The sequence below is a fragment of the Cetorhinus maximus genome, chromosome 8, assembly GCF_964194155.1.
Source record: "Cetorhinus maximus chromosome 8, sCetMax3.hap1.1, whole genome shotgun sequence".
NCBI lineage: Eukaryota > Metazoa > Chordata > Chondrichthyes > Lamniformes > Cetorhinidae > Cetorhinus > Cetorhinus maximus.
In genome coordinates, this window is record NC_135886.1 from 57,356,906 (window position 1) to 57,379,541 (window position 22,636).

A 22,636-nucleotide genomic window follows, 5' to 3' on the forward strand; every position below is an offset into this window, starting at 1 on the left:
TTTGGTTGAGTGGACGGAAAAGTGGCAAATAGAATTCAATCTAGAGAAGTGTAAGGTAATGCATTTTGGAAGGGCAAACAAAGCAAAGGAATACTCAATAAACAGGAGGATATCGAGAGGGGTTGAGGAAGTGAGAGACCTTGGAGTGCATGTCCACAGGTCCCTGAAGGCAGCAGGACAGGTGGACACGGTATTAAAGAAAGCATATGGAATGATATCCTTTATTGGACAAGGTATTGAATACAAAAGTGGAGATGTGATGATGAAACTGTATAAAATGCTGGTTAGGCCACAGCTGGAATTGTGTGTACAGTTCTGATCACCACATTACAGGAAGGATATAATTGCTCTGGAGAGTGCAGAGGAGATTTACAAGAATGTTGCCAAGGCTGGAAAATTGCAGTTATGAGGAAAGACTGGATAGGCTAGGGTTGTTTTCCTTACAACAGAGGAGGCTGAGGGGTGACCTAATTGAGGTGTACAAAATTATGAGGGGCCTAGATAGGGTAGACAGGAAAGACTTGTTGCCCATTGCAGAGGGGTCAATTAGCAGGGGGCATAGATTTAAGGTGATTGGTAGAAGGATTAGAGGGGACTTGAGGAAAAATTTCTTCACCCAGAGGACGCTGTGCATCTGGAATTCACTGCCTAAATTGGTGGTTGAGGCTGAAATGCTCATTTAAAAAGGTAGCTGGATCTGCATCTGAAATGTTGCAACCCTATGGACCAGGTGCTGGGAAGTGGGATTAAAAATGAGTGGCTAGTTTCTTTATTTTTATTTTTTTGGCCGGCGCAGACATGGGCTGAATGGCCTCTTTCTGCACCGTAACTTTTCTATGGTTCTATAAGAGGCAGGTCATTTTGGATTAAGATGGGGAGAATTATTTTTCACTCAGAGGGCAGTAAATCTTTGGAATTCCCTACCCCAGAGGATCGTAGATGCTGACTATATTTAACATTGAGTGTGAAAGATTTTTGGTCTCTAAAGGAATCAAGGGTTTTGAGATCGGATGGGAAAGTGGACTTGAGGTTGAAGATCAGCTATATCCCTTTGCATAGCAGAGCAGGCTTCAGAGGCATATGGGCTACTCCTGATCCTTCTTGTTCTTATATAGCGTTTATTTCCTCTGGTGAGGGGATACAGAACAATGGGGCATAATCTTAAAATAAAAGCCAGACCATTCAGTTAAAAAAATGAAGAAGCAATTTTCCACATAAAGGGTGGGGTAAATCGGAAACTCATTCCATCAAAAGGGACAAAGGGACCTTGGCGTGTGTGTCCATAGATCTCTGAAGGCGGAGGGACATGTTAGTGGGGTGGTGAAAAAGGCACCTGGGACACTTGCCTTTATCAATCGAGGCATAGATTACAAACATAGGGAGGTCATGTTGTAGTTGTACAGAACCTTGGTGAGGCCACAGCTGGAGTACTGTGTGCAGTTCTGGTCGCCACATTACAGGAAGGATATGATTGCACTGGAGGGGGTGCAGAGGAGATTCACCAGGATGTTGCTTGGGATGAAGCATTTAGTTATGAGGAGAGGTTGGATAGACTTGGGTTGTTTTCGTTGGAGCAGAGAAGACTGAGAGGTGACCTGATCGAGGTGTACAAGATTATGAGGGGCATGGACAGGGTGGATTGAGAGCAGCTGTTCCCCTTAGCTGAAGGGTCAGCCACAAGGGGGCATAAGTTCAAGGTGAGGGTAGGAGGTTTAGGGGAGATGTGAGGAAAAACATTTTTATCCAGAGGGTGGTGACGGTCTGGAACGCGCTGCCTGGGAGGGTGGAGGAGGCCGGTTGCCTCACATCCTTTAAAAAGTACCTGGATGAGCACTTGGCACGTCATAACATTCAAGGCTATGGGCCAAGTGCTGGTAAATGGGATTAGGTATGTAGGTCAGGTGTTTCTCATGTGTCGGTGCAGACTCAATGGGCCGAAGGGGCCTCTTCTGCACTGAGAGATTCTTTGAAAAGGCAGTGGATGCTGGGAGGCAATTGAGCTAAGGCCGATTAGTAGAATCTTGTTGAGTATGGGTATCAAAAGGATTTGGAACAATAGTGGTGAATGAGGTCATGATCTAACTGAATAACGGAGCAGGTTCAAGGGGCTGAATGGCCGCCTCTTATGATATTATGGATTTGGAAAAACTTAACCTAAATATTACTTTCAATTAAATTTCGAAAATAGGAAATTGGGGCATTGGTCTAAATTAGGAAAAAGTAAATTTAGGATCAATTCCATAGAATTGGCTTCAGGGTGGCTAACATGGAAGAATAGTGGAGTCAACAAATGCTCCTCACTCCACTGACCAAACGTCAAGCACAAATAATGACTGCTCCTGACAAAGTGTCAATCACAAACCCTCCAACACTAGCTGACCGTCTCCACCCTCCCTTGGTCCCGTCTAACCACAACATTTCCCAAATATTTGCAACTTACCCCCAGATGGCTCGTACAGCAGAGATTCGCACTGATGGTGGTTGTGTCTCATGCAAGCCACTGACTGTCGCTTGTAAAAATTGCTGGATTAGTTCAGGAGTCATAACAGTGGCAAAGCGACTGGCAGCCCAGAGTGCACGACCCAGCAGGAATGGAGAGACTAATAGAGAGAGAGGACATGTTACAGACTACTCATGGCAATCGCTTAATTCTGAAACAATTATCTATGTGACAGAAGTGTTTAAATTCATGCACATGCCAGCTGTCTTACTAAGCTCTTCTAACTCAAAACTCGCCGTTTGGGATCACATCACAATTTAATCCTTATTTTCTTCACAAAACCATTCCACATATTGCTAAACAGCTTCTGTGAATCTTTGTTCTTATCAAGCTGAACAGCTTAGCACTAAGAAGTACTCAGCTATTGACATCAAAGACTCCCAGGGCAAGCACAAAACAGGTTAGGTACAAAGTAAATCTTTGTCTACGCTGTCCCATCAAACACTCCCAGGGCAGCAACAGGATGGGGTTTGGTCCAGAGCAAAGCTCCCTCCACACTGTCTCTGACACTCACAGGGCAGGTGGAGGACTGAATAAAACACTTCAATCGCAATTAAACAAACCACATAGGTATGAGGGTCAAGTTGGCTAAAACAAATTGGGAAACTAGGTTAAAAGGTATGGCCATTGACCTGAAACATTAACTCAGCTCCTCCCCACAAATGCTGCCCGACCTGATCATTTCCAACATTTTCTGTTTTTATCTCAGATTTCCAGCATCCGCGGTACTTTGTATGATGCAGATTAGCAGCAATGGAAACACTTACAGAATTAAGTCATCATTTGCAACAGATATACATTCCTATAAAGAATTTAAAAATCCTTTTGGAATAATATTGCAACTATGGCTAACAATCAGGACCATTCTGAAGCAGCCTCTGCCGCTCCCTGGCCTCTCACTCACACTGACCCTCTGGCTCATGGCCTCTGCCACTCCCTGACCGTCCCTCTTGCTGCCAATCCTTCTAATTGCACCGTACCTTCTGCAAGTCGATGCTACTGTTTCAGCCTCTTGCCACTCCTCTCCAGAGCCCTCGCACACAAAGAGGGAGAGGTCGGGAGATGGAGGAAGGAACTGCAGCAACCAGGACTGTCAGGCAGCAGCAAAGGCCACGAACCTGAGGGTCCATGGCGAGAGGAAGGGTCTGCAGCAAGTGGGAGGAAAAGCACTTTGATGGCAGTGATCATATGTCAGTTAGATTTAACACAGTTAGGGAAAAGATAGGACAAGGTTAAAAGTTTTAAATTAGGAAAGGCCAATTTTACTAAGCTGAGATGTGATTTAGCAGAAGTGGACTGGAAACAGCTACTTGAAGGTAAATCATTGTCAGAGCAGGAGGCATTCAAGGAGATAGAGAGAGTTCAGAACAAATATTTCCCATAATGAAAAAGGGGACTAGAATCCCCTTGGATATCAAAGAGCAGAATAGGTTAAGGTTAAAAAAGGGAAGCTTATGTCAAATAATGAGAACTCGATACTGCAGAAATTCTGAAGTGTAGAAAGTGCAGTGGTAAAATTAAAAAGGAAATTAGGAAAGCAAAGGGAGAGCTTAAAAAAATGTTCACAAGTAAGATCAATGAAATTCCAAAGATATTTTATATATACACATAAAGAGCAAGAGGCTAACTAATAAAGAGCTGAAAGGCAAAATACTACAGATAGTGCAAATCGGAAACAAAAACAGAAAATACTGGACATACTCAGGAGGACTGGAAGCACCTACTTCTCTCTCCACAGATGCAGCCAGCCCTGCTAAGTATTTCCAGCATTTTCTGTTGTTGTTAAAGAATAGGACCAATTAAGATCAAAAATTTAACTTGTGTATGGAAGCAGAAGCCCTGGGCATGTTTCTTAATGAATCATTTCTGTCTGTTTTCACAAAAGAGGGGATGGTACATTGTAGTTAATATGGAGTGTGAAATATTGGATAGAATGAACAGTGAGGGAAGGTATATGAAGGGGTTTAACATCTTTCAAAGTGGATAAATCCTCAGACATGGATGAGATGTATCCCAGGCTGTTAAGAGAAGCAAGGGAAAAAGTAGTGGAGGCTCTGACCATCATTTTCCAATCCTCCCTGGCTACACACATGGTCCCAGAGGACTGGAAGGCTGCTAACAATTGTTACCCTGCATGGTTTGCCATCTTGAAGTGGTGGAGAGACTTATGCGCTCCCACCTTGAGCAATGCTGTCGGGAGCTGCTGGTAGGGTCACCAATGGCGGCAAGGTTGGGGGAGGTGCCAAAGACTCCAAGGAGTCCTCACTATAGGCGAAGGAAGACTGTGCGTCTCACAACTAGGAAGCTGGAAGAAGGCTGCAGAAGCAAGGTGGTCCCAGTCATTGTGGCTCAACGTGTCAATGAAATCTGACCACCAACCCGTCAAGGTCGTGTGGACAATGATGGTGCCCGAAGGTCCCCACGTTAAACAAAGTCACGTGCAGGCGTCTACCGGAGTCCATTTGCAATCCTGTGGCGATGGAGAATTGGTGACAGGGACAGGGCTGTGAACCTGGGGAACCTGCACATTGGACACCTGTGTTATGACAGAGGAAGGGGGGTGGAGGTGGGTGGGGGGGGCGTCGGCGGCTAGAAAAGGTGCCCTAAAAACCGGCAGTCCCACTTTCTCCTGGATGGGGAACCACACACTGCGGAATCACCATTTCCGTGGTCAAAGAAAGAAAACTTTAAATTTTGCAACTCTAAATGTTACAACACGCATGGATAATCTCAACAGTGACCGTCCAGAAAGAACAATCAGATCATGTGAACCATCAAGACTCCAAATTGACATGGCTGTCCACAGTGAGACCCGCCTTCCTGGGGAGGGCCCCAGGAAGGAACAAGCATGGGATAAACCTCCAACAGGAAAGAAAAAGCTGACAGTGCCCCTCTTGTCCACGGAGTTGGCTTTGCCATCCAGAATAGGATCTTGGATGCACTGCTAGAACTGCCCAATTGTACAAATGGAAGGGTCATGACATTTGACCTAGAGCTCAGGCAGAATCAATACATCATAGTCATCAGTGCTCGTGCCCTGACCCTCGAATCTGATGAAGACGTTAAGGAAAAGTTCTATTCTGACCTTGATGAGGCCGTTACCGCTATCCCAAAAGAAAAGGTCATCCTTCTGGGGGACTTTAATCACAGAATCTCAATGCAGAAGAGGCCCTTCGGCCCATCGAGTCTGCACCGACACGTGAGAAACACCTGGCCTACCTACCTAACCCCATTTGCCAGCACTTGGCCCATAGCCTTGAATGTTATGACATGCCAAGTGCTCATTCAGGTACTTTTTAAAGGATGTGAGGCAACCTGCCTCCACCACCCTCCCAGGCAGTGCATTCCAGACCGTCACCACCCTCTGGGTAAAAAAGTTTTTCCTCACATTCCCCCTAAACCTCCTGTCACTCACCGTGAACTTATGTCCCCTTGTGACTCACCCTTCAACTAAGGGGAACAGCTGCTCCCTAAACACCCTGTCCATGCCCCTCATAATCTTGTACACCTCGATCAGGTCGCCCCTCAGTCTTCTCTGCTCTAACGAAATCAATCCAAGTCTATCCAACCTCTCTTCGTAACTTAAATGTTTCATCCCAGGCGACATCCTGGTGAATCTCCTCTGCATCCCCTCCAGTGCAATCACATCCTTCCTATAACGTGGCGACCAGAACTGCACACAGTACTCCAGCTGTGGCCTCACCAAGGTTCTATACAACTCCAACATGACCTCCCTACTTTTGTAATCTATGCCTCAATTGATAAAGGCAAGTGTCCCAGGTGCCTTTTTCACCACCCCACTAACATGTCCTTCCGCCTTCAGAGATCGATGGACACACACGCCAAGGTCCCTTTGTTCCTCAGAACTTCCTAGTGTCATGCCATTCATTCAATTGTCAAATTACTCCTTCCAAAGTGCATCACCTTACACTTTTCAGGATTAAATTCCATCTGCCACTTATCTGCCCATTTGACCATCCCGTCTATATCTTCCTGTAGCCCAAGACACTCAACCTCACTGTTAACCACCCTTTGTGTCATCCACAAACTTACTAATCCTACCCCCCACATAGTCATCTATGTCGTTTATATAAATGATATTTGACCTACAGCTCAGGCAGAATCAATACATCATAGTCATCAGCGCTCGTGCCCTGACCCTCGAATCTGATGAAGACGTTAAGGAAAAGTTCCATTCTGACCTTGATGAGGCCGTTACCGCTATCCCAAAAGAAAAGGTCATCCTTCTGGGGGACTTTAATCACAGAATCTCAATGCAGAAGAGGCCCATCAAGTCTGCACCGACACGTGAGAAACACCTGGCCTACCTACCTAACCCCATTTACCAGCAGGGGACCCAGCACAGATCCCTGTGGTAAACCACTGGACACTGGCTTCCAGTCACTAAAGCATCCTCTGTCATCACTGTCTCCTACAACTAAGCCAATTTTGAATCCACCTTATCAAATTACCCTGTATCCCATGTGCATTTGCCTTCTTTATAAGTCTCCCATGTGGGACCTTGTCAAAGGCTTTGCTGAAATCCATATAAACTACATCAACTGCTCTACCCTGATCTACACGGCTGGTCACCTCCTCAAAAAATTTGTTAGGCATAACCTCCCTCTGACAAAGCCATGCTGACTATTCCTGATCAAACCTTGCCTCTCCAAGTAGGAATAGATTCTCTCCTTCAGAATTTTCTCCAATAGTTTCCATACCACTGACATAAGACTCACTGGCCTGTAGTTCCCTGGCTTCTCTCTACAACCCTTCTTAAAAATAGCAGAACCACATTAGCTGTTCTCCAGTCCTCTGGCACCTCCCCCATGGCCAGAGAGGAATTAAAAATTTGGGTCAGAGCCCCTGCGATCTCCTCCCTTGCCTCCCTCAGCAGTCTGGGACACAAATCATCCGGACCTGGAGATTTGTCCACTTTTAAGCCTGCCAACACCTCCAATACCTTGTCACTCCCTATATCAATTTGCTTAAGAACCTCGCTGTCTCTCTCCCCGAGTTCAATACCTTCATTCTCTTGGGTGAAGAAGGATGTGAAGTATTCATTCAACACTCTCATGATGTCCTCTGGCTCCACCCATAGATTGCCCCCTTGGTCCCTACTATGGGCCCAAGGTTGGCGGTGATTCCGATGTCTGGAGAGGAACCACTGGGAAGAACAGGGTGGGAAAGGCAAATGGCAGCCTCCTGCTGGCAAAGTGTGGTCAGCAGTTCTCATTATAATAAACACTCTCTTCCGCCAGAAGGTCAAGTGCAAACCCACATGAAGGCATCCTTGGTCAAAGCATTGGCACCTCCTGGATTATGTGATTGTTTGGGTCAAAGATCTAAGTGATGTCTGTATCACTCGATCCATCTGAGGGATTGATGTCTACTGGACAGGTCATCAACTTATTTGATTGGAGATGATCATCCAGATAGCGCCAAGACATCACAGGGCCCAAAAGTCCAAGAGGCAGAACATCAGTGTCTCAGCCCTAAAGCAGCCCGACTGAAGAGAGGAATTCCAAATACAGCTCACAATCAATCTTGAAAATCTTCACTCATCTAACTCAATTCCAGAAAAGTGGGATCAAATAAAGTCAGCTACTCTAAACTCCTGTGCCCAGACCATCGTCATCACCAATATGGATTTGATGAAAATGATGCAGAAACATGTGACTTCCTGGAACAAAAACAAGCAGCCTTCATTGCCTGGCCAAATAACCCAGGGTTGCAAGTCATGGAGGCAACATTCCAACAGCTCAAGGCTGACAGCGAATGACAAATCTGGAAGATAAAGGACCTATGGTGGGAAAAGAAAGCATAAGATATCCAGCAACATGCTGACCGTCATGACATGCAAAGCTGTTCTGAAGCCATACGGCCATTTATAGACCCAGGTCAAATGAACAAAATCCCCTTCGCTCACAGGATGGTGTTTCTCTTCTTAAAGGTGACAATGTCACCCATCAATGCAGGAAAGAACATTTTCAACAACCCCTCAACTGTAAATCTACAGTGACAGCTGATATTCTCCAAGCTACCCTCCACTACCCTGTGGTAGAATCCATGGGTGGACCACCATCGATGGGAGGATTGGAACAAGCAATCAAATGGATGGAAAACAACAAAGCCTGTGATCCCAATGGTTTTCCAGCTGAGGTCTTCAAAGCTGGCGGGCCTATGCTCACATCAAGACTCCACGCACTCATCCTATCGATTTGGGAGGAAAAAGAACTCCTCCCCCGTCATCCTGGCTTCAGGATTGCGATAATCATGACTACCTTCAAGAAGGGAGATAAATGATGCTGCAGAAATTACCAAGGTATTTCCCTCTTAATCAGAGCAGGGAAAATCCTGACACGTTCTCCTGACTCACTTAAAGTGGATTGGAATCCTTTAACAGAGAGCTCAATAACCAAGGGCTGTAGCCAGAAGGATTGGAGGGAAGCTATAGAGTTATTTACAGTTGAGTTTTATATTCATCCAGAGGGTGCTCAGGATCTGGAACTCATTGTCTGAAAGGGTGCTAGAGGCAGAAACCCTCACATTATTCAAAAAGTACTTGGATATGCATTTGAAGTGCCGTAACCTACAGGGCTATGGACCAAGAGCTGGAAGGTGGGATTAGGCCGGATAGTTGTTTTTCGGCCAACACGGACACATGGGCCGAATGACCACCTTCTGGACACTCCCTGCGCTAGTACAGTATGAGTTAGATACAGAGTAACGCTCCCTCTACACTGTCTAACAATCTGATGTCTGAATCATATCTGTGGTCCACGGAGCCGGGTCTTGACTTGCCCACACTTTTTTCAATGTCAAAAGTTACCAGCACTTTCCTTCCCCATGCCTGGGCTAGATTTAAACCCAACTGGAGGTGCATCTGTCTGACTCATTCCACCACCTGACTTCTGGGTTTTCTCCAACTTAGTAGTAATGCTACATTTAACTGTTACTTGCCCAGGGACATAATGACATATTATTCATTAAACTAAGGCTTGGGCAATCAGCTTTCAGTATTGAGTTCCCAAAGCCAGGTAAACAACATGCTCCAAGCTCCTTGGGCTTGTCACAGTACTTCCTAAATTGCAAGAGACCTGAATTTGGTAGTAAACCTTGCTGCAGATCAGGGCAAGGTCGTTTCGCCAATTTCAGTGTTGGTTTCTTTGATAGGCAGTGGATGCTGCCTGGTGTAAGTGTGCATGATTCAGACCCTGCCTACTCATTGGCCGGTGATCTGTGTGGCTGTAGGCTGAATCCTACCCGACAGGTTGAGGTCAACAAGAACGACGTTGGTGAGGAATCCATGCATGTCGAACTGTATCCGTCCATTCTTCACGCTCTCAGTGATTACGTTCTTCACCGAGCCCAGTGCCAACATACAAGCCTCGTGAATCTTCCACCTGCCAGAAAAAGATCACACCATCAATTCCTCTAGGGTGGGACAACACACTAGTACAAAACACTCACTAAACCCAGTGCACTGGGCACTGCAACTGGAAGCAGCTTCCTCCTGTCCATCCTCAGGGTCATCATTAGGGGAAAAACCACAGCACTCTCTGCTGCCAACTCCTGTCGACCTGTTCCAGAGCAGCCCTGAGAGAAGCTGGAAGATTCAGAGGGGAGGAATGAGGGGAGTGGATGCCCACCCAGTACCCTAAAACTGCGGGTTACCCAGCAAAACACCAACAGCAATAAAAACACCCACTGTTAAACTAAACTGAATCAATCTCCCGCTCCCCCATCCTTACTCATTCCGTCAGCTTGGTGTAAAACATTAGAGCAGGACAGGTTAAGCTGTATAGGCTCAAGTAGGTATTCTTTATACAAATGCAAGGATTATAGGAAACAATAGCCATTACTAATGCATGGCTGCAAGATGGTCAGGGCTGGAAACTAAACAGAAATAAATCTAAAATTGTAGTGGGAGCGGTACATAAACCCCCTGATAGCACCTATGACAGTATGCATGCAGAGATTAGACAAGCATGTGGCTGAAGACTGGCATCTGTGATGCTGGGAACCTCTGGAGGTGGCCGAGATGGATGATCCACTCAGCACTTCTGGCTGAAGATTGTTGCAAACGCTTCAGCCTTATCTTTTGCACTGATGTGCTGTCACCACGGCACCCCCCCCCCCCCACCCATCATTGAGGACGGGGGTATTTGTGGAGCCTTCTCCTCCAGTGAGTTGTTTAATTGCCCACCACCATTCACAACTGGATGTGGTAGGAATGCAGAGCTTAGATCTGATCCGTTGGTTGTGGAATTGCTTAGCTCTGTCTATTACTTGTTGCTAATGCGGTTTGACACGCAGGTAATCCTGTGTCATAGCTTCACCAGGTTGACATCTCACTTTTAGGTATGCCTGGTGTTGTTCCTGGCATGCTCTCCTGCACTCTTCATTGAACCAGGGTTGATCCCCTGGCTTGGTGGTAATGGTAGAGTGGGGGATATGCCAGGCCATGAGGTTACAGATTGTGTTCGAGTACAATTCTGCTGTTGCTGATGGCCCACAGCGCCTCATGGATGCCCAGTCACGAATTGCTAGATCTGTTCAAAATCTATCCCAATTAGCACAATGGTAGTGCCACACAACACGATGGAGGGTCTTTGTCTGCATAAGGACTGTGCGGTGGTCACTTCTATCGATACTGTCACGGAGAGATGCATCTGCGGCACACAGGTAGATGAGGATGAGGCCAAGTATGTTTTACCTTCTTGTTCGTACCCTCACCACCTGCCGCAGACCCAGTCTAGCATCTATATCCTTTAGGACTTGGCCAGCTCAGTCTGTAGTGGTGCTACCGAGCCACTCTTGGTGATGGACAGTGAAGACCCCCACACATAGTACATTCTGCACTCTGACCACCCTCAGTGCTTCCTCCAAGTGAGGTTCAACATGGAGGAGCACTGATTCATTAGCTGAGGGAGGGCGGTACATGATAATCAACAGGAGGTTTCTTTGCCCATGTCTGGCCTGGTGCCATGAGACTTCATGGGGTCCACAGGTGATATTGGGAGGTCCCAGGGCAACTCCCTGCTGACTGTATACCACTGTGCCGCCACCTCTGCTGGGTCTGTCCTGCTGGTGGGACAGTACATACCCAGAGGTGGTGATGTTTGGGGCATGATCTGTAAGGTATGACCCCGTAAGTACGATTATGTCAGGCTGTTGCTTGATTACTCTGTGAGACAGCTCTCCCAATTTTGGCACAAGGCCCCAGATGTTAGGAAGGAGGAGTTTGCTGGGTCAACAAGGCTGAGTTTGCCGTTATCGTTTCCGGTGCCTAGGTCGATGTCGGGTGATCCATCCAGTTTCATTCCTTATTGACTTTGTTTTTAGCGGTTTGATACAACTGAGTGGCTTGGATCAACCACATTGCTGTATGTCTGGAGTCACACGTAGGCCAGGCCAGGTAAGGACTGCAGATTTCCTTCCCTATTGAACCAGATGGGTTTTTTACAACAATTGCCAATGGTTTCATGGTCATCATGAGACTTTTAATTCCAGATTTTTATCGAACCAGAGTCCCCAGAGCATTTCCTGGATTATTAGTCTGGTGACAAAACCACTACGCCACTGCCTACACGTAAGACCACATCTAGAATATCGTGTATAGTTTTGGTCTCCTTATTTAACAAAGGATATAAATGTATTAGGAGCAGTTCAGAGAAGGTTCACTCAACTGATACTTGGGGTGGAGGGGTTATCTTACAAGGAAAGGTTGGACAGATTGAGCCGTATCCATTGGAGTTTAGAAGATTGAGAGGTGATCTTAGAGGACTTGACAGGGTGAATGCTCAAAGGATGTTTCTCTTTGTTGGGAGTCTAGAACTAGGGGACAGAGTTTAAAAATAAGGGATCTCCCATGCAAGACGGAGATGAGGAGAATTTTTTTCTCTCTGGGGGTCATGAAACTTTGGATCTCTCTTCCACAGATCGTGGTGGAGGCAAGATCAGTAAATATTTTTTAAGGCAGAAGTTGACAGATTCTTGACTAACAGGGGAATCAAAAATTAATCAGGGGTAGGCAGAATGTAGAGTTGAGGTCACAATCAGATCAGCCATGATCTTATTGAATGGTGGAGTAGCCTTGAGGGACCAAATGGCCTACACCTGCTCTTAATTTGCATGTTAGTATGTTCGTACATACTTATATGGGCTTTCAGAAGACATTCAAAAAGGATCCTTAGAAGAGACTGTTAGCTGCAGTTGGTGCTCATGGAATTGAAAATAAATTACTGAGCTGGTTAGCAAACTGACAAAACAACTGGAGATAGGAAGTTGGGATAATAGGGAGATACTCTTACTGTGAGTAGTGGCATCCCAAAATGTTTTGGGTCCTCAGCTATTCAGCATTAACAACTTAGATAATGGGATGAAAGTCAAATATCCTAGTTTCCTGATGTAACAAAGGCAGCATTGCAACCAGTATAGATGAAAGCATAAAACTACTCAGAGATGGATCAAATCAATGAGCAAAATTGTAGGAATGGATTTGTGTAGGCAAGCATGAAGCCATCTACACTTTGGATCAGAATACTTTGTAAATGGTGAAAAGCTAGAAACCTAGGGTCCATGTACAAAGATCATTCAAATATCATGAGCAGGTATAGAAAATAATCAACGGTTGATGGAATGCTGGCCTTTATATCTAGAAGGCTAGAATATGAGGGGATAGAAGTCATCCTTCAGCTATACAAAGCTCTGGCTGGATAACCCCTAGAGTAGTGTAAGCAATTCTGGGAACCACTCCTTAGGAAGGATGTATTAGCCTTGGAGCGAATGCACTTTTAAGTTTATGAGACTGATTCTTGGACTCCAAAAGGTTAAATAATGAGGAGAGATTATACAAAGTAGGGTTATATCCCCTAGAATTAAAAAAGTTAAGGGATGATTTGATCGCCATTTTCAAGATATTAAGGAGAACTGATACAATAGACAAAAAAACTACTACTGGTGGTCAGGGAGTCTAAAACTAGGAGGCATAGTCTAAAAATTGCAGCCAGGTCTTTCAGGAGTGAAGTTAGGAAATACTTCTAAACACAAAGCGTAGCAGGAGTTTGAAACTCTCTTCTGCAAACAGCACTTAAGATGGAACAGGCTCAAGGGAGTAAATAGCATCCTCCTGGTTACCTGTATACAAATACGATGAACTGGCCATCTAATCCCACTTGGTGGGGGTTGCACTCCGAGTCTGGTTGCTAGCATAGCGACAGTATAGTTAAATCACGTACCAGTGCACATTCCCATCACTCTTGGCCTGCTCTGCTTCCTGCAAGTGTTTAGTCGCAGCTGCTGCTAAGGCGATGGCACTCTCACTCTGGAAGTCACTTGCAACAGCCTGCAGTGAAGAATGAGAAACTGTTAGCTCCCCTACAAGAGAAAAGTAGAGAGTTTGCTCCCTCGCTACCCCAGGCCGAGCCCTCGCTGCCAGTAACCACCACGGCAGGGTTGGTGGCTCAGCCCTTACTGCTGCTCGCCGCCGCGAGAAGGGTCGGGGGCTGGACCCTCGCCGCCGCGAGAAGGGTCGGGGGCCGGACCCCTCTATCCTGGAAGCAGGTAAAGGAAATTGTTACTTTAAAATGTGAAAACAAAAGCAAAAAGCAAGAGCAATTTTTTCCCTTTGTGGAAAACTAAAGTATCTTGCCAGACCTCACTTGAGGAAGACCATAAGACGTAGGGGCAGAAGTAGGTTATTCGGCCCATCGGCTCTGCTCTGCCATTCAATGAGATCATGGCTGATCTGATAATCCTCAACTCCACTTTCCTGCCTTTTCCCCATAACCCTTGATTCCCTTACTGATTAAAAATCTGTCTACCTTAGCCTTGAATTTACTTAACAACCCAACTTCTACAGCCCTCTGTGCTAAAGAATTCCACAGATTAACTACCCTCAGAAGAAATTCCTCCTCCTCTGTTTTCAGTGAGCGCCCCCTTATTCTGAGATTACACCCTCTGGTCCTAGACTCTCCCACAAGGGAAGCAACCTCTCAGCATCTACCCTGTCAAGACCCTAAGAATCTTATATGTTTCAATAAGGTCACCTCTCATTCTTCTAAACTCCGATGAGTACAGGCCCAACCGACTCAACCTCTCATAAGAAAATCCCTCCATACCCCGGATCAACCTAGTGAACCATCTCTGGACTGCCACCAATGCCAGTATATCTTTCCTTAGATTAAGGGGACCAAAACTGGTCACAGTATTCTAGGTGTGGCCTAACTAGTGCCTTGTATAGTTTTAGCAAGACTTCCCTATTTTTATACTCCATTCCCTTTGAAATAAAGGCCAGCATTCCATTTGCCTTCCCTATTACCTGCTGAACTTGTATGCTAGCTTTCTGGGATTCATTCATGAGGATCCCCAAATCCCTCTGTGCTGCAGCTTTCTTCAATCTTTCTCCATTTAAATAATATTCAGTTCCTCTATTCTTCCTGCCAAAATGAATAACCTCACATTTCCTACATTATATTCCATCTGCCAAGTTTTTGCCCACTTACTTAATCTGTCTACATCCCTCTGTAGACTGTCATCCTCACCACTTGCCTTCCCACCTACTTTTGTGTCATCCGCAAACTTGGCGATAGTACATTTACTTCCCTCATCCAAGTCATTAATATATATTGTAAATAATTGTGGCTCCAGCACTGATCCCTGTGGCAATCCACAAGTTACAGGTTGACATCCTGAAAATTTCCCCTTTATCCCAAATCTCTGCCTTCTATTAGTTAGCCAATCCTCTATCCATGCGAATATAATACCCCCAACACCATGGGCTCTTATCTTAAGTAGCCATACGTGCGGCACCTTATCAAAAGCCTTTTGGAAATCCAAATATATTATATCTACTGGTTCATCTTTATCTATCCCTGCTTGTTACCTAAAATAATTCTAATAATAGAATTAAGAATAAGAGGGCACAGATTTAAAGTGATTTGCAAAAGAATCAAACGTGATGTGAGGAAAAACTTATTCACACAGCGAATGGTTCGGGCCTGGAATGCACTGCCTGGAAGTGTGGTGGAGGCAGGCTCAATCAAGGCATTCAAGAGGGCATTAGATGATTATTTGAAAAGTACAGGGGTACGGGAAAAGGCAGGGCAATGGCACTAGGTCATAATGCTCATTTGGAGAGCTGGTGCAGACACGATGGGCCGAATGGCCTCCTTCTGTGCCATTAAAATTCTGTGAAGATCCGAAATTCCAATTCAGCTAAAGCTTCTATTTCCTTTACGGATGCTGGGATCATTAGCATGCCATAAGATTTGTGTTTGACTGTACCATGTTGCAGAGCTAAATTCTGCTACTGGCTGAGTTCTACCAGCTGGCTGCTAGTTGTGAATGCCAGTGAAGTTTTTTTTCATATAGCCAGAACTATCAAAGTAAAAATCTGTAGGTGGAGGAGTCTGGCTTGTATAAAGGTGGAAACTAGGGGAGTAATAACAGGACCCACTCGCATGTAATTCAGAAATAATGTCCAGGATTTAGTGAAACTATCTGGTGTCTATATCAAACAAACTTTAAATTTTTATTGCATACCAGTTAAAACAAATCAACTGATACTCACATCAAACCTGGGAGAAATCTAGAGATGTTTAAACTGGTAGACAGATAAGTAGAGCTGTCGGGTGACACAATGAGGTTGTGTTAAGGCCATGCGCTGCAACCTCATGCCCAGAATAAAAGCGATTGTAGGTATTGTGCATCAGATTAAGTTTTCAATTTTACACTAAATTTCAACTTGAAATTTAGCAAGTCGCGAACTTACAATGGGCAAGCTCCCCAGTAGAGACAGCGATTTGTTTGTTTTGCCATCCGGCAGTCGAGACAAAACGTAATGATGCCTACACCATTTAAAAACATGAGTTCACTCTGCCGAACTCGATTGTATCGTTCAAAGCTGCTGCTGCTGTACCGGGAAATCGAGGACGCCTTGCAGCTCACCATGCAGCAGCTGCAACAAAGACACAAAGTGGGAATCCTGCCTGAGTAGCCCAGGGACTCTGTCCAAGTGATTTGAGACAAGTCTCCCACAACAGGGATCCATTTGGAGCAGTGATTCGGGGCCAAGGCACCACGTGCTTGCAGCCAAACAAAGCAACAATGAATCCCCGGGATGAAAGGGAGCAAAACCGAATCAAACTGAGCTCCACATCAGGAACCGAACCGGACCAACGATCACAATTGTCTCCCGGGGCAGGGGGGGTGGCGGCCTGGGTAATAAACGGGACCATTCAAGGTCTGTTAATGTGAATCATTAACCGCCCCCGAATCCAGAAGCCGAACAATAGGATCAAAATAATAGAGAGAGAGGGAGGGAGGCCAACTTCAGTTAAACAGTTCCTTCTTTCCCTCCCTCAAGCCAGGGAAAGGGGGTTAATTTAACCCTGATCCAACTCCACTTGCTTTTTGGAGTGACAGAATATACCCCTCCCTCCGCCCTCCAATGTACAGTGGGTTCAGTTTCACTGAAACAGCGCTCTCAAAACCAGCACCACAGATCAATGCCTAAATCAAACAACAAAAGGAAGAAAACAGTACAATAACTGTTCCCCCTCCCCGGGGAGCGTGAATGTTGCTCAGCCTCTGGATGGGGGAGGATGGGGATGTTTGAAGGAGCGGTACTCTTTATCTAGTCTCACTGTGCAGGAAGAGTGGCTCCAGCTGAAAAGGATGCATCCAGGTGAATGTATCCACCCTGCTGAGCTCAGCTCCCTCACTATCTCCCCCCCATCCACCCACTCCCTCCTCCACTACCCCCTCCCATTCACCATCTTCCCCATCCTCCCCTTCCTCATTCACTTCCTCAATCACTCCCTCCCTCCTTCACACCTCCCTCCTTCACTCTGGCCAGCAATATGTTGCCCTCGCCTCTTACCTCCCAATGGCTTGGCTCGGAATGGGTTTATTTTAAACTGATGTTTGTTTATTTTTGGTTTGGTGCAAACTCTGTTTTCTCCTGCCTCCTATCTCAAAGTTTGTGATTAAACTCCCGACTCCGAACGGCACAACTTTAAAAAGTTAGATGGAGACTTTGCTCCTGCTTGGCCTTTCTCCCATATAGTGTCGGGCTTCTCTTGCACACGTGCTACAGGAGGAGGGTGCGATTCTCAATGCTCCAACTGTTTTTTGGCATGGGTCATGTCCCCTTTAATTGGCTCCTCCCTTGCATGGCTATGACCCAAACAGGCAGGTATTGCTCAAGAAAGAGCACAGAACCCGAGTGCCACACTCCTTCAGCAACTGGACTAAAATCACAGTGGGTGTTGTGCGCATCAAAACCGCAGAATATGTCAGTGTCAACAGATGGGCCCTGAGTAGCCAGCTAAAGTTCTGTTCAAGTCAATCCAAAAGCTGGGCTGCCTGGCTATGACAAGCTGTTAATTTTCACGCTACAGCCCAATTATGCCAATAGGTTTTATTCCAACAGCTGTTGGGTGTAGTTCTGAAGTGAACAAAGTTTAGGATTGGAGTGAATATGACTAGGCCCTCTCCTCCAGTTAAGAGCTACTCTCAACATATTTCAGTCTCTCAGTCTGGTCACAGCAGCACTGTGCAACTAACCAGTCACCCTGCCCTTACCAGCAGGAGATCCTGGGCAGAGATCCGCACAGAATAAGAGAAGGTGTCGTCATCCTCGTCCTCCACAAACTGATGCGGATTTCCTGTCCAAACCTTAATCTGCAGAGAAAAAAAAACACACAGGACTGAACTCAAGTGACATGACCAATAAAAGTGACACACACGCAGACTCTCGCTACAAGATCTCAGCTCGAACTAAATAATGCAGCAAAACCCAAGATAGCATGTTACAGAAGCTGCTCAGTGATGGTCTGCCCTGTTACAGAGGACAGGATATGAAAATAAAGCACAGAGAATCATAAGCCTTTTTGGCCCTATTATTTTGCTTCACTGTACAGCTCCCAAGCTCATTACTATTGCATTCATGCCAGTGGTGGGCCCTTTAACATTTTGGTTTAAACATGAGTTCTTGCATTGCAATACAAAATGCATTATGGGGTGGCCAGGGCTGTTTCCAAATGGTGCACTTGGCTGGCAATAAACTATGTTAACTAAAAACATCGGCCATCCAGGCAGGATCCAGAAATCAAATGCATCAAATTAAGGAGGAAAAGGTCAAGACAATCTATAATGAGAAATAGTGGACGCCACATTAGAGGCCACCATCCCCCAAGATCACAACAGTCGAATGATATAAATGGGTATGGATCACTGAACATCCACTGTTACCCACACTTTAATGTCCTGTCTCCAACCTCAGCTGTTGATCTGCTTGTACAGAGTGTAGTACAGGAGCTGAAACCTCACCTGCTCCTCAGTGATCTGCATGTACAGGATGATGTAGTAGATGAGCTCAGGCAGGGCCTTCTTCACGGTGCTCTTAAACTTCCTGTTCTCCAGTAATGTGTGCACAAACTCAAAAATATTGAACACCAAGTTTTCAAACCCCAGCACCTCGCCTCAAAGGGAAAAACAAACAGAAATCACTCAACCTGCCCATCAAAAGAGTCAGTCATCCAGACAGCAGGAACTCAGAGATCAGGTACATAAACTTGCCACTGTCAAAAATCATTGCTTGCCCAGGAGACTCCAGATACTTCTGCCTGCAGTAGATGGCCAATTCACCCATGACTCTAAACGCCACAGCCAAACCCAGCCAGGTAACACACCAAACCTAATACCAGATTGTGCAAAACTCAACAAAGCATCCTGTCACACCTGCACTGAAGTTGCTCTTTTGCAGTTTCCCCAGCCCACTGATGAGCCCAGGCAAATAATTACACAAATGCTAAGATAGGTACAGACCATTCAGCCCAACGAGTCCGTGTCAGCATTTGCCCTTCATGTGAGCAAATAGTTCTAATCATGTTTACTCACCCTGTTCCACATCCATTTAACATTGTCCTTAATCTACTAGCCAATCTACTCTTCAATCTGCCACAACCACTATCCCTGGAAATGAATTCCACAGTTAAACAGCTCTTTGAATCAAGAGGTTTCTCCTGCTCTCTGGTCTAAACCTCCAACATTTAATCTGCTATCAATGACCCTCATTCTAACCTGCATTCCAACTATAATTTCCTCTGGTTAAAGCTAGGGTAACAATTTCTCAGCGCTTAGCACAGAAATATGATGCTCCCACTTACCATCTGAGTCCACTGGATCATCCACCTCTTCCATGTAATTTACCTCTGTCCTTACGTAAGTGTCAATGTTAAAGAAAACAGCAAAATTTGAACTACCATACATCCTTAGATTGTCTCAATCCCCTTTACCCACTATGGACACAAGTAAGGGCCATAAAGGCAGCCCATTTGTCACTTATTAACCTCATCATATATTTTCCTTGCTCAACATTGGGCAGGCTGTTTACAACTACGCTCATTACAGTCAGGGTCCTGGGAGCACACCATTTGACAGCAAGTCATCCATCCCAATAACAAACTAATTGAACAGGCCACCTTTACCCAAGGTGAGCTGTTTTGAGACCTGCTCCTGTCGAGGGAAATGGGACACTGAACTAGAGGGAACCAGCAGTATAAGAAAAACAGAAAATGCTGGAAAAACTCAGCAGGTCTGACAGCATCTGTGGAGAGAAGAAGGGTTATACAGAGTCGAAACGTTAACTCTATTTTTCTCTCCACAGATGCCGTCAGACCTGCTGAGTTTTTCCATCATTTTCTGTTTTTCTTTCAGGTTTCCAGCATCTGCAGTATTTTGCTTTTATCTTAGGAACTACGAGTGTACATCACGGTGGTAAGAGAATGAAGATAAATCAAAGCCACTTGAAACAAAGACAGGTTAATAATTAAATTCTACATATCTTCATTTGCTGAAGGAAGAGACCAGATAGGATTCATCTCAAACTTGGGTGGGAAGCTGCCAGTGGAAACTATCCTAAAGACTGAGATCAATAGACTTTTGATCTTTCAGAGAATCACAGGTTTTGGGATGTGGGCAGGAAAGTGGAGTTGAGGTAGATGATCAGCCATGGTGGTATCGAATGGCAGAGCAGGTTCGACAGGCTAAATGGTCTACTCCTCTTTCATACGTTATAAACTTGAGGAATAAATTGGGAGCCAAGCTCTCACAGACTGCACCGTGGTCGGTACCTCACAATCTCAGCCACAATGATACTCAAGAGACAGGCTCAAAATGGGGGTGGGATCAAAGTGAAAGGACCAACCAAATTCCTGAACACCTTGGCCTGCATGTCCAGGATCAATATTAATATTACAAGCTTTGATTTAAAAGATTAATAATCTTAGGAACCTTTTCATTATTCTAGATTAGGTTTAAGATGATCAACAGCCTTGCACTAAGGACAGTTGAAATGAGCAGCAAGATTAACTATTTATTTTAAAAAAATCCCACTGTGGTGTCAGCTGAGGCTCAGTTGGTAGCACTCTTGCCTCTGAATCACAAAGTTCAAGTTCAAGACTCACTCCAGGGCTTAAGCAAAAAAATCAAGGCTGACATTCCAGTACGCAGGGAGTGCTGCACTGCTGGAGGTGATGTCTTTCGAATTAAACCACGGCCCCATCTGCCTGCTCAGATGGATGTAAAAGATCCTATGGCACTAGCTCAAAGAGCAGGACAGTTAATCCTAGTGTCCTGGCCAATACAGTAAGTCCTCACTTAAAGTTGTGGTCACGTTCCTGAAAATCATGACTTTGTGCGAAACAACCTTAAGTGAATGATTGGTCCCCATAGGAATCAAAGTTAAAGCCAGAGTCAAGTTCCTTTGGACATATCTTGCCCGAAATAACCAATGTACAACTTAAAATTCCCATACAGGTGCACACCAAGCTGGGAAAACATGCAAAATAAAATAAATCACTGAATATAACAGAAATACTATATTAATTCAAATTAGGTAACACTAAATCACCCAAACACACGCTGAGAAGCACAGCTTGTCTCTTACCTACAGGACTCCTGAAAATCAGCTCTCCTCTCCCTCCCTCTTCTCACTCCCTCTCCCCCCCACCTCGCTTCATGCCCTCCTTGCTCCCTCATCTCCTGCTCCACGCTCTCCTCGCCCCCTCCTTGCCTCCCACTCCACAGCCTCCTCGCTCCCTCCTTGCCTCCCGCTCCACGCCCTCCTCCCCACCCTCCTTGCTCCCCTTTCCCATTCTCTCCCTCTCTCTTCTTTGCCACTCTCTACCTCCCTCTCTCCTTTCCCATTCTGACTGTCTCTCTCTCCATCTCCTTCCTGGCCATTATCACATTTCTGTTTGTGGAAGTTTGTTTTGCTCAAATTAGCTGCTGCATTTCCTATATTGACTATTACACTTCAGAAGTATTTCATTGGCTGTAAAATGCTTTGAGATGTCCAGTGGCCAGGAAATGCAAGTATTCCCTCTTTTTCCCCCACTGATGTCTGCACACATTACTTCTTTCCACATTGCTGCGATGTAGATCAGGAGTCAGGCAATGAGCAAGTGAAGGATATACGTCCGCACTCTCAGTTAGCGTACTCCACACAATTGGCAAGATCTGCTGCATTGACGAAACCATGTGCTTTGGAAAATTCTTCACCAGCGCTGTCACTGCCTGTAAGAGGGAGAATCAGGAGACGGAGAGGATCATTAGTGTGTAACACAGGAAATCAAAAGGAGTCAGGGTTGTTACATGTCTGTAATACAGACACAATCAGGAAGCAGGGTCAAAACTGTCACTGTCTGTAATACTGCAGAGTCAGAAGCAGGGGTCAGGGCCACTTCTGTGACAGAAAGAGAATCAGGAGCAAGAGTTAGGGCTGTCACTCTTTTTACACACAGAATCTGAAGCATAAATCAGTGCTGTCACTGTCTGTAACACACTACAGAATCAGATGCATGGTTCAGGGCTGTCAAGGTCTGTAACAAGAGAATCAGGAACCAGCATTATGGCTACCACAGAGAATCAGATGCAGGAGTCAGGGCAGTCACTGTCCGGAAGACACCCAGAATCAGGAACAGGGTCAGTATTAGCGCCGTCTGTAACAGAAGGTGAAATGAGATCAGGGATCAGTCTCGGAGGGGCAATGAATGAGTGGCTGTCACTCAAAGGGTCAGGTATCTATGGATTTCCAGGTATCATCGCTTCCTTGAGCCCATTACT

General features: G+C 45.5%; 1 protein-coding gene across 1 annotated transcript in view; it reads right to left on the bottom strand.

Moving 5' to 3' along the window:
• ipo9 (importin 9) overlaps positions 1-22,636 on the bottom strand; it is an 89,066-nt gene that overhangs the window by 26,070 nt on the left and 40,360 nt on the right. The window contains exons 8-14 of the mRNA XM_078546903.1: positions 21,987-22,087; positions 19,678-19,736; positions 18,839-18,990; positions 18,092-18,190; positions 13,744-13,850; positions 9,767-9,906; positions 2,441-2,600 (exon numbers count right to left, since the gene is read on the bottom strand). Of these exons, the coding sequence (XP_078403029.1) occupies positions 2,441-2,600; positions 9,767-9,906; positions 13,744-13,850; positions 18,092-18,190; positions 18,839-18,990; positions 19,678-19,736; positions 21,987-22,087 (818 nt within the window). The remainder of the gene's footprint in view (positions 1-2,440; positions 2,601-9,766; positions 9,907-13,743; positions 13,851-18,091; positions 18,191-18,838; positions 18,991-19,677; positions 19,737-21,986; positions 22,088-22,636) is intronic.